Genomic DNA, 12,793 nt, shown 5'->3' with positions numbered 1-12,793 from the left:
AAACCAGCTTATCAGAATGGACAAGCATACCATACTAATCAATGTATATCTGTTCCCCACTTTGTAAGACCCTCCCCATGTCAAATGAGAACTTAATATCAGCCAATCAGAATGTTTCCTCGTTTGCTTCCTGGTTTGCCCTGTGTAAGCTTCCCCCTTCCACGCCATTGACAGAGCTCTTTGCCACTTTCATTTGGGTGCTGTCTGATTTGTGAATTGGTGCCCAAATAAATTTTAACAATTTTTTAATTGCCTCAGTTTATCTTTGACACTAAAAAGGTGTTTCCTTTTTTCCTTTTTTGTTACTTCTGTCACAACACCAGCTCAATACAAAAAAAGGGTACAGATGCCTCAGTCTAAATTCCAGCAATAAACATTAAAATATCAAAATATCCAGGTTTCAACAAAAGATTAGAAAACATACAAAGAAACAGGAAGTTGATGGCTCAGGCAAAGGAGAAGATGAAAACATTAGAAACCATCAGTGAGGAGGATCAGACCCGGGACGTACCAAAGACTTCAATATTCGTTCACTCAGTCAACACATACAAACCGGAACACTGACCATGCGTCGGATACTGCATTAAGTTCTTACGAAGCAAAATGGGCTTGGCAACTTGACTGCCTGCATTTAAACTCTGGCTCCACCAGTTCTCAGTGAGTAATCCTGGGGAAATTATTTAATATCTTTAAGCCGCAACATCCTTATCTGTAATATGGAGTCAATAATAGTACCAAACTCATAGGGATGTTCTGAAGATTAGGTGGGATAATGTGTATGGAGAACTTAAAACAGCGTCTGGCACTTACAAGCTATTACCAGATCTATTAGCAGCTCTACTACGATTAGCCACTATAATCATTATACCCTGGGGTAGCTTTTTTTTTTTTTTAAGGAAATTCTTATTTTTTCTCAAGATTTATTTTTATTTATTTCTCTCCCCTCCCCTCCACCCCCATTGTCTGCTCTCTGTGTCCATTTGCTGTGTGTTCTTCTGTGTCCTCTTGCACCCTTGGTGGCACCAGGAAACTTCATCTCTTTTTTGTTGCATCATCTTGCTGCATCAGCTCTCTGTGTGGCGCCACTCCTGGACAGGCTGTGCTTTTTTTTGTGCAGGGTGACTCTCCTTACAGGGCACACCCCTTGCGTGTGGGACACCCCCACGCAACACTCCTTGTGCGTGGCAGCACTGTGTGTGGGCCAGCTCACCACATGGGTCAGGAGGCCCTGGGTATAGAACCCTGGACCCTCCATGTGGGAGGCAGATGCTCTATCAGTTGAGCCACATCTGCTTCCCTGGGGATGCTATTAATAAGACTATCCGTGTCTGCAAGGGGCTCCCAGCTTAGTTTAGCTGGGAGAGAACAGGTCAGTATTTATAAAGTCGCAGTATGGGTTGGCTAACAGAGGGAGTCCCTAAACACCCGCTATTGTACAGGGAGGGTGTCAGGAAGACTTCCTAGGTAGATCATGTTTGAACCCAGACACTGGAAAAAGTAGACAAGTAAGAAGAGAAAACATTTCAGAAAGAGACAGATTAGCCCTCGGGTGAGCACAGAGGTGCAGGAGAGCAGGTCTTTGTGGGGGAAGCTGGAATTCCAGCCACAGGTGGGCAGGGGCAGAGCCTGAAGGCTTTAAGGATGAGGTTGAGGCATTTGGACTGTACTTACAAGTGGGTGTTAAGCAGGAACACAACTTGGTCAAATTGGCACTTCAGAAAAATCTCTCTGGTGACCCATTTGGGGAAAGGATGGATGGGAGACTGACAAACAGCTGTTGCTCAGGCGAGGCAAAGGCTTCAAGGGGGACAGCGAGGAGGGGCCAGATTTTAGAAGACACTCGGGAGTCAACTGGACAGGGCTTGAGGACTGGTGGGCGACGGGAGGTCAGGAGATGGAGAAGCACAAGGCGGCACCCAGATTTTTCCCAGGTGGGGCAGGGTGGGCGCTGTGCTCACTCAGGAGAAAGGGCAGGTTTTTTGAGAGGAGGGGTCCTATTCTAGAGTGTTGGGTTTAAAGGGTCTGAGGCCCACCTAGTGGAGATATCCAACAGGTGGTACCTACAGCGCTGAGGAGGTGCAGGAGATGTGTGCACCTGTGCCCGTGGGAGGTGGAGTTGTGGGAGTGTGCACAATGAGAAGACAGGAGGGCCAGGGTGAGTCCCTGGGAAGAGCCCATAAGGGGGAAGAAAGGACAGAGTAGACAGGACAGGAAGAAGACAGCCCAGAGAGAGAGAGCACCTAAGCCCAGGAGGGGTTGCTTCTCAAAGCACAGTCAGGACTTCAGGAAGCGCCACAAAATAAGAGTGTCTGGCAGCCAGAGGAGCCAGGAAAGAGTGATCTCAAGAGGTCGGGACAGAACCAGACTGCAGTTGTCAGGAGTGGGTTGAGAGAAAGGATGAGAGCTAGAGGGAACACAGGGTTGCAGGAGGCTTCCTGTGGCTGTGGGTGTGTTAAGACAGAGAATTGCACATATAAGAGCTGTTTGGGAAAGAGATATCGATGCTGGTGAATGAGGTTCCTGAGGAGAGACGAGAAGGCACCCAGAAAGCAGCGGGATGCAGGGAGAAGTGCCCCACAGGAGGGAAAGGCTGGGAGGGGTGGGTACAGGTACCTATGCAGAGCACTTCACCCCTCGTCCCCTGCCTGCTCCCCCATCTGTGCTTTTCTCCCTCCACAATCACGCCAAGGTCTTTCACTTTTCTTACTGAGATAATGGACTTTCCTGACTGGCATTCCCACCCTCTCACTTCTTTCTGAAAATTCCTCTATGAATCTTTCCAAGTGTTCTTCCTCCACCGCTTTTATTTGAGATTCACCTTAATATGGCAGGTCTCACCCAAGACAATGCTGTGACCAGAAAAATAAATGAAATAAAATAAAATAAAATCAGATGAAGGATGAATCAGAGTAGACTCTCTTTGATTACAATGTCCAGAAAGTGACTCTTCAGAATACGAGAGAGGCTGGGTGCAGAGTGGGCCTGTAGGCTCCCCGAGGCTAAATTGCAAGCCATTGCTTGGTACCCAGATACTCCTAGCCTCAGTGACCCTGGTCCTCTCCATCCTCCCAGGGGCCCCAGTGGCTCAGCTCCCCCACCTGGCTCCCTACCACAGCATGGCACCTGCTGGGAATGCCCCATTGCCCAAGCGCTATCAAAGGCCCGCACAGCACAAGGCCCTGACAGTTCGTTGGCCTCCACACCTCCTCTCAGCCCAGCAACGCTGCCAAGAAAAACCTGAGAGTAAGTGAGTAAACCAGTTGTGATTTGCCCAGTAAGCAGGTGGAAGTGCCACAGCAGCCCCGCCTTCAGTGTCTCCTGGAGCTAAGAAATGGAAGGGGAGGTAGGCACTCCATGACCAGTTTCATGAAGCTCCAGTCGATTCGCCCGTTTTGTGGGGAGCAGACGGACCCTGGAGGCAGCAGCCATGGCTCAAGGTAGGGGAGGCCCAGGGGCCGCTGGAGCACAGGGACAAGGAGGACAGAGAGAGACTGGGAACTCAAGAGGGAAGGTGGCTTCAGAGGACAGAGAAGTAAATGAAGAAGGGAGGCAGGAAAAGCAGAAACCCCAGGCCCCTCAGAATTCGTTGAAGATGAGGAGCCATGGCTTGAAAGCCAGGAGACAGGGTAAGGCCAGCAGGAGAACAGCCAAATAGGCTTGTGCCATCAGCCTGCTTCCACAACTGGTAACACCGTAGTCAACATTTTTGAGGAACTGCCAGACTGTTTTCCAAAGTGGCTGCATCATTTTAAAATTCTACCAGCAGTGTATGAGGGTTTCTGTTTCTCCACATCTTACCTATATCATGTCTTTTTTTATTACAGCCATCCTAGTGGTTGTGAAGTAGTATCTCATTTGTATTTCCCTAATGACTAATGATGTTGAGCATCTTTTCATGTGCTTATTGGCCTTTTCTATATCTACTTTGGAGAAATGTCTATTCAGACATTTGCCCATTTTTAAATTGGATTTTTTTTTGTTGTTTTTTTATTGTTGAGTTAGAGGGTTCTTTATATATCCTGGATACAAATCCCTTGTCAGATATGTGTTTTATAAATATTTTCTTCCAGTCTACAGTTGTCCTTTCATTTTCTTCATGGTGTATTTTGAAGCACAAAAGTTTTTAAATTTTGATGAAGCCCAATTTATCTGTTTTTTTCTTTTCTTGCTTGTGCTTCTGTTGTCAGACCTAAGAAATCATTGCCTAATTCAAGGTCATAAAGATTTCTTCCAATGTTTTCTTCTAAGAGTTTTATAGTTAGTTATTTTTTGTTTATTTATTTCTCTCCCCTCCCCCCATTTGTCAGCTCTCTCTGTCCATTCGCTGTGTGTTCTTCTGTGACCACTTTTATCCTTATCAGTGGCACTGGGAATCTGTGTTTCTTTTTGATATATCATCTTGTGTCATCTTTGTGTCAGCTGTCTGTGTGTGCAGCGCCATTCTTGGGAAGGCTGCACTTTCTTTTGCACTGGGCAGCTCTCCTTATGGGGTGCACTCCTTGCACGTGGGGTTCCCCTGTGCAGCAGACACCTCTGTGTGGCATGGCACTCCTTGTGTGCACCAGCACTGCGCATGGGCCAGCTCCACACGGGTCAAGGAGGCCCAGGGTTTGAACCGGGGACCTCCCATGTGGTAGACGGACACCCTATTCATTGGGCCAAGTCTGCTTCCCTATAGTTGGTTATTAGCTTTAAATCTTTGCTACATTTTTAATCAATTTTATTAGTACATATTAGTATAACATAAATCCATTCAAAGTGTACAATCAATGGTATTTGGTGTGATCTTTGATACATTTTGAGTTAATTTTCATATATGATGTGAGGTAAGGATATAACTTCATTCTTTTGCAGGTGTATATCCACTTGCCCCAACATCATTTGTTGAAAAGAGTATTCTTTCCCCATTGAATTGTCTTGTTGAAATCAATTAACCGTAGACAAATGGGTTTTATTTCTGAACTTTCAATTCTATTCCATTTATGTCTATGTCTATCTTTATGTCAATACTACACTGTCTTGATTACTGTAGCTTTGTAATGTGTTTTGAAACAGGGAAATGGGAGTCCTCTAACTTTGTTCTTCTTTTTTAAGGTTGTTTTGGCTATTCTGGGTACCTAATATTTGCATATGAATTTTAGGATCAGTTTGTCAACTTCTGCAAAAAAAAAAGCAGCTGGAATTTAATAGGATTGTGTTAAATTTGTCCATCAATTTGCCATTCTAACAGTATTAATGCATGAACCAATCTATGATATGGGATCCCTTTCCATTTATTTAGATCTTCGTTAATTTCTTTCAATAATGTTTTGTAATTTTCAGTGTTCATGTCTTGTACTTTTTAGTTAAATTTATTCCGAAGTATTTCATTCTTTCTGATACTATTGTAAATGAAATTGTTCTATTTCATTTTTGGATTATTCATTTCAGGTGTATGTAAATACAGTTGATTTTTGTATGTTGATCTTGTATCCTGAAACCTTGCTAGACAAGTTTATTCATTCTAATATATTTTTTGTGGGTTCCTTATGATTTTCTATATACAAGATCATGCCATGTGTTATTAGAGATAGTTTTGCCTCTTCTTTCTAATTTGGATATCTTTTATTTTTATTTCCTTATTTCACTGGCTAGAACTTCCAGTAAAATGTTGAATAGATGTGACAAGTGTGACATCCTTGTCTTGTGTTTGATTTCAGGGGCAGAGCATCCAATATTTCACCATTAAGTATGATGCTAGCTGTGGATTTTTCGTAGGTATCCTATACCAGGGGTCGGGAGTGGGAATACGTTCCCTTCCATTTTCAGTTTGTTGAGTATTTTTATTATGAAAGGGTGTGGTATTTTGTCAAAAGCTTTGGTTCATATATATATATTTTTTCTCTCCCCTTCCCCCCTCCCGCCCCAGTTGTCTGTTCTCTGTGTCTACTTGTTGTGTGTTCTTTTGTCCGCTTCTGTTGTTGTCAGTGGCACGGGAATCTGTGTTTCTTCTTGTTGCATCACCTTGTGTCAGCTCTCCGTGTGTGCAGCGCCATTCCTGGGCAGGCTGCACTTTTTTTTGCGCTGGGCGGCTCTCCTTACGGGGCACACTCCTTGCATGTGGGGCTCCCCTACGCGGGGGACACCCCTGCGTGGCAGGGCACTCCTTGCGTGCATCAGCACTGTGCATGGACCAGCTCCACACGGGTCAAGGAGGCCCGGGTTTTGAACTGTAGACCTCCCATGTGGTAGACGGACACCCTAATCACTGGGCCAAGTCCACTTCCCTGGTTCATATATTTTTTAAAAATCTAAATACAGCTGAGATAAAAATCTAAGCCCCTGTCTTCATTGGCTTACATATAGTGGTAGAAGACAACCAAATAAAAATGTACTAAGAAAAATATGTGAACACTGCACTCTGAGTTTGAAATTAGTAGGTTCTCAGTAAAATCTTGTTGATATAAACAAATAAATGAACATGACTTGTAAGTTTCCTTGACAGTTAAGAAGTTGAGATTCCCTGTGAGTGATGCAGTTAAGTGTTATAGCTCAGTGGGACATGGGAAGAAGTGTGGACAGCTGGGGCAGGTTTCATAAGGATGTGGGTTTTGAGTAGGACTTGAAGGGCAGGTAAAATATAGTTAGATAGTGAGGGGGAATTCTGCATTGATGCAACTGCAGGAACAAAATACATAGACAAGTAGGGGCTGCCATTTGTTCAACAACAGATTGGCTAGAGGAGAAGACTCTTTTTGAGAATAAAACAAAGTGATAATGCAACTCTAGTTGAGGCTAGGCATGGAGGATCATAAGTGTCAGGTTTAGGAGTGTGCCTTTTATATTGTGGGCTGTAGGATATATCTGAACTTTTAAATTACAAGTGCTGGCATGTTCAAATTGTCTTCAGGAAAGGTAATTTGGTGCTGTGTTAATTTGGTAATGGTGTGGAGACAGACAGGAGAAAGGAGACCCTTCGGAAGCTGTTATAGTCACTAGGTATGCGGTGAGGAGGTAGGGATTACCTGAACATGAAGGGACAGATGGCCACCAGGGATGTTTTAATGGAAGAAGTTAAGGGACTTGGTGACACATGAATGAATATAGTCTGAGAGGGAGATGGTTGAGCCAACCGCGACTCAAAGGTTGTGAGTGTAGGCCATGGCCTAGGAACCATGAGAGGACCACCGCCCAACATGGAGCAGTTGAGGAGGTGCACCAGGAGAACAGTGAGGTCCTGTGTTTTATCAGAAGCTTCAGAAGGCTGACCTCAGCATCCAAGGCCATTGGGCACATGGCATTGGTGGTGGTCAGAGAGCCAGCAAATTGCCAAATGGAGAGCAGCGAACCCGAGTAGATAGCTCAGGGACTTGCTCCCAGGTCTGGAAGCTTTTTACAGGAACAGTGGGATGTTTAACTTGAATCCAAAAAGGTAGATGTCAGATGTCTGGAGACATGGTGGATTGAAGGGGACCACCAGACTTGGTCATTCCCGCAGACGATTTGGATAAAGGCAGAAAATCATGCATGTCAGGGTGGGCATTAGGGAGAAAGAGATGGAGAGTCCAAGAGTAGGTAAGGGAAGGAGGAAGAAAGACAGAGACATCTGCATAAATGGAGGCGCAGTTAATCCTCACACTGCAAGTCTGATATTATGGACTTTATTTTACCAACACGGAGAGGCTCAGAGAGTCTAAGTCACTTTCTAACGTTTGCACAGCTAGTAAGTGTTGGACAGTATTGGACCAGTCTCCAACACACCACAAGCCTGCTCTTTTGTCAACACAGGGTTGGAGGTGGCCCTCACGGACTTCCAGAGCTCCTGGAACAATGTGCGGCACCACACGGAGGAGATGAGCTCTGAACGCCTCCTCGTCCGTCGTGGCCAGCCCTTCAACATCACCCTGTACTTCAGGAACCGGGCCTTCCAGCCTGGCCTGGACAACATCATCTTCGTGGTTGAAATGGGTGAGGACCCCAGCTGGCCCATGGCCGTGTGCATGTGTGGGTGCGTGTGCTTGTGTGCTGGGGGGAAGGCTGTGCCTGGGGGTTGCAAGGGCCTCAGCTCCACTCCCCCTCATGCAGGCCCCTTGCCAGAGCTGGCCAAGGGGACTCGGGCCGTGTTCAGCCTGGATGCAAGCCGTGGTGGCCCCAACTCCTGGATGGCTTCACTGGAGTTCAACAGGGCCACCTCCCTGGAGGTGATCCTGCGTGCCCCTCCTAGGGCAGCCGTGGGGCGGTACCTCCTGAAGGTTCACATCGACTCCTTCCAGGCGTCTGTCACCGCCTACCAGCTCGGGGAGTTCATTCTGCTCTTCAACCCCTGGTGCCCAGGTAAGGTGGGGCTCCTGTATGGGGAACCTTCTGTCTCCAGCTCAAGGATCCCTAGATGCCTAGTCCCCGGCCACCCACATCAGCATCCGCGCCAACCAGTAACAGCCAGGACCAGAGAGACCTTGCTATTTATTCACTTATGTGGGGGTGAAAAATTATGAACCAAGATATCCTTACTTAAAAGAAAATGATTACAATTAGGTTTGACCTCTGTTAACATCTGTCTTCATCTGTTAACATCTGTCTTCATCATACATTTTTAAAGTTAACTTGAGTCTTTTCATTCTAAAAGTAATAGATGCACAGTGGTTGCATTGACTATTTGTTGAATGAATAAGTAAGTAAATAAAAGGTAAAAAAAATAAAGGTATGAGGTGAAAAGTAAAACCTCCTAATAGCCTAGTTCCATTCTCCAGAGGAAATCAATATTAACATTTTTTTGTGAGTAGTCTTACAAAATTTTTCTAGGTTTCATCAAATGTGTGTACATGTATACACAATAAATAAGATCACGCAATACACACCACACATCACATATAGGAATTATAGAATATATACCATTCTTCAACTTGCATTTTCATTTAATAATTCAATTTTGGACATATTTTCCTATCACTAATTCTTTACATCATCCACAATTATGCCACTGTATGTATCCACCAAATGTGTGTGTGTGTGTTTTTAGTCCCCTGTTTATGGGCATTAGGTTGTTTCCAATTGTTCTCTTCTACAAACAAAGCTTCTGTGAATATTCCAGCACCACCTGCCCCACTAGCCCGGTCCTCTTAATCTACCTGGGAGGGGCAGGAGTGGATAGATACATAGACACAGGACATTGTGTGGGTGGAATGAGGCACGAACCAGGAAGAGAGGGTAGGTAGAAGGGCAGGAGTTGGAGAGAGTAGAGAACTGGTCTGGTGTGCTTTGGGGCAGGGTTCTGACTCAGCATCCTCTTACTCCAAGGATGTTTTCCTTCTCATCCTCCCCCAACCTTCTCCCAAGGGGGGCTACCACCTTATCTGCAGGGTGGTGTCAGAACCCTGGCTTACCCTCCAACCACCTTTCTGTCATTGTCTGGCTCAGAACTCTCACCTACCAGCCAGGTGGGTTTCAGAATTGCACTGAGGGCCACCTCTGAGCTAGGGGTTGGGTAGAGTGATAACTGTGGGGCCTCTTCTGAGGTGTGTACCCCCATTAAGGCCCCAGGGAGACCCATAGTTGGAGCTGGGGATTGAGAGGGCTGAAATCAGAATCAGTAGCTCCCCCATTACCACACCCAGGATGCCAACCAGGGAACCCTTCCCAGCTCAGACCATGGCTGGGCCCTGTTATAAGGAGGGATGTGTGTTCTCTACCATGAACCTTCAGCTTCTGGCCACACTGGTCCAAAACGGCAACAAAACGTAGCTCAATAAGGAGTTCTCCAGCACCATTGTCCACCAGGCTGCCTCTGAGGAGAGAAGGAGGGCACCCTCCCGTCATCTAGGGCTCCCACGGACGCAGCAAAGAGGACATCCACCCCATCGCCTTTTGCTTGTTTCTTTTTTATTTTAAAAAGATAATGTTTTGACCAAAGTTCTGTTTCATTTTAGTAAAAGTTAATTCTATTACTCTCAGATTACAATCACTTCATTGCATGCAGCCCAGAGCCAATATAATGCAAACCTGAGTTTAACAGATGCAGGATTTTCCAGAAACCATAAACGTTTCTGTTGAATCTTTCTCTAGTGAATAAGAAAATGCAATTTCCTCGAAAAGCTAGGGAAAAAAACCTATAGGAAACCCTGGTGAACAGCACTCAGCTATCAAAAAGCCTTACTTAGTTCACCAATAAAAAGTAAGTTTCGTTTATCTAAAAATGTTGCTGCCTCCCTTCACCCCTCCTCCTTGCTTTTGTTATCTCCCTTTTCCAGCCGTTGCTATCCTTCCCGCCAGTCCCGTCCACTTAGCCAACTCATAATCTGCCCCCTTTCTTAATCACCGCCTACTTCATAGCTGCCTGCACAGTTCCGCCTATCCACTACCGCCCCGTAGTTTACCCGCCCCAATTCCTACCCCTCCCTTGACCCGACCTTATATAATCAAGTGTATTTCCGCAATAAATTGGACTAGCTCATTCTCACAGGCTGTCTCCGTGGTTTTTACCGCGCGTCCCCCACGCCTGGAGAACCTAGGCCTACGCGTTGGCCTAGGGGCTCACCGCCGAGCCGTGGAAGCCCGCCCGGTCCTCGTAGGTTGCTAACTTAGAGTAGCAGCCCACAGCAGGGGTTGCTAACTTTGAATAGCAACTCTCAGCATAAAAAGATAATTTTTACATCATAAAAACAACACATGTTCATTCCAGAAAATCTAGAGAATGGTAACATGCAAAAAGGAAAAAAAAAAACCAAAAACATAATTACTATTAACATCTTTTGGAATAGGCTTCAAAATCCCTTTTTCATACACATATATATTTTTAACAAAAGTCAGTTCATGTCATACACATTATTTTGTAACCAATTTAAACTTAGTACATCAGGCCTATATATACAATTCCCAGGCCTATGTATACAATTGTGCAACATTTTATCAGTATTGTATAGAATTCTGTGCTGGAGCTGCACTGCGGATTATTTAACCAGTCTCCAGTAAGAGGCATTTCTGTCATTTACAGCTTTGCAATATGATAAAAGGCACTCCAGTGACCAACTTAGTATCTAAATGTTTGGGCACAGCCTAAATATTTTCCTTAGACTAATTTTTCCCACAAAAGGAATGATCAGGTCAACCCCCGAATCCCGATTGGCTCTTTTCCAACTAGAATTAGCCATGTATATTAGAAAGAGTGTCGAATATGGAGTCAGGTGAGTTCTGTGTTCAAATTTCTGCACTGTAAGCATGTGATTTGGGCAAGTTACTTAACCACTGACCCTTGAACTGGGGCTACCATGTAAATGTATTTTGTAAAACAAGAAATTCAACCGAAAGTAAATTTTTACCAGTCTCCCTCCAGTTTGTGTTGAGCCTGTTGCTGGCGTTGCAGGCTTGGTGGAAGGTGGGTCTGCCCAATGCCTCCCCTCTCGTGCCCCACTTGGTATCTCCCGGTGCTCCCCCCACAGCATGGTTTTTTTTGTTTTGTTTTGTCTTTATTTATTTTTTTAATGTTACATTAAAAAAAATGAGGTCCCCATATACCCCCCACCCCCTTCACCCTACTCCTCCCCCCATAACAACAATCTCCTCCATCATCATAAGACATTCATTGCATTTGGTGAATACATCTCTGAGCACCACTGCACCTCATGGTCAATGGTCCACATCATAGTCCACACTCTCCCACAGTCCATTCAGCGGGTCATGGGAAGACATACAATGTCCGGTAACTGTCCCTGCAGCACCACCCAGAACAAGCCCAAGTCCCGAAAATGCCCCCACATCACATGTCTTCCTCCCACTCCCTACGCCCAGCAGCCACCATGGCCACTTTCTCCACACCAATGCCACATTTTCTTCGATTACTAATCACAGTAGGTCATAAATAGAATATCAGTAAGTCCACTCTAATCCATACTCTATTTCTCCATCCTGTGAACCTTAGAATGGTTGTGTCCACTCCACATCTATATCAAGAGGGGGTTTAGATTCCACATGGATGCTGGATGCAGTTCTCCTGCTTTCATTTGTAGGCACTCTTGGCTCCCTGGTGTGGTGGTTGACTTTCTTCACCTCCGTGTTAGATGAGCATGGTTTTGATAGGACCAACCGTGTCTTCTGAGGCTGGGAATGGTGCAGGAGGGGCAAGATGATACTTCTCTGTTGTGTCCTCCCTCTTTGATTCCTAGAGGATGCTGTCTACTTGGACAGTGAACCCCAGAGGCAGGAGTACGTCATGAATGATTATGGCTTCATCTACCAAGGGAACAAGAACTGGATCCTCCCGTGCCCCTGGAACTATGGACAGGTGACTCTCAGTCCCATGCACGCCCTGTGCAGGCTGGGGGCTTGACGGGAGAGGACACTGGGAGCAGGATGGGAGGACGCCCCTCATGCGAGTGTCACCCAGGACTGCTGACACATGGTAACTAAATGGACGAGGAAGATGGGAAATGTCACCACAGGGAGCTAGAGGAACAGCACAGGAAGTTGGGGTAGGGAGTCTGCTCTTTACTGACCATGTCTGATTTGGACAACAGGATCTAAGGGGAAAGGGCAGCTAACGACACCCACACAGCAATTCCACTGAATTCCAGGAGGGTGAGGATGAAGGGGACAGCAGTGACAACAGCAATGATGGTGCCTACCTCTTTTGTTTGTGTTTCCATTTCCTCCTCTCTCACCTCATCTTCACAACCCCAGGGGCAGGACCCTAACTAAGATCTTGTTGCACCAGGGAAAATGTGTCCCTGGAATATAGCAGCCAGAAACTGGGCTAATGGGCAGCAGTACATTTTCCTCCCAAATGCTATTGCCATTTTGTTTTTTATTCGTTTTGATTATG

At 45.7% G+C, this 12,793-nt stretch overlaps 1 protein-coding gene across 1 annotated transcript in view; it reads left to right on the top strand.

Annotated features, from left to right (window-relative positions):
- The first annotated feature begins 3,116 nt into the window (after positions 1-3,116).
- Positions 3,117-12,793, top strand: part of TGM5 (transglutaminase 5) — a 38,227-nt gene continuing 28,550 nt past the window's right edge. The window contains exons 1-4 of the mRNA XM_004466720.3: positions 3,117-3,243; positions 7,747-7,947; positions 8,065-8,313; positions 12,138-12,256. Of these exons, the coding sequence (XP_004466777.2) occupies positions 3,117-3,243; positions 7,747-7,947; positions 8,065-8,313; positions 12,138-12,256 (696 nt within the window). The remainder of the gene's footprint in view (positions 3,244-7,746; positions 7,948-8,064; positions 8,314-12,137; positions 12,257-12,793) is intronic.

This window comes from Dasypus novemcinctus, chromosome 3 (assembly GCF_030445035.2).
Source record: "Dasypus novemcinctus isolate mDasNov1 chromosome 3, mDasNov1.1.hap2, whole genome shotgun sequence".
NCBI classification, from domain to species: domain Eukaryota; kingdom Metazoa; phylum Chordata; class Mammalia; order Cingulata; family Dasypodidae; genus Dasypus; species Dasypus novemcinctus.
Note: the sequence above shows the minus strand (reverse complement) of the source record. Positions and strands in the feature narration are given on the sequence as shown.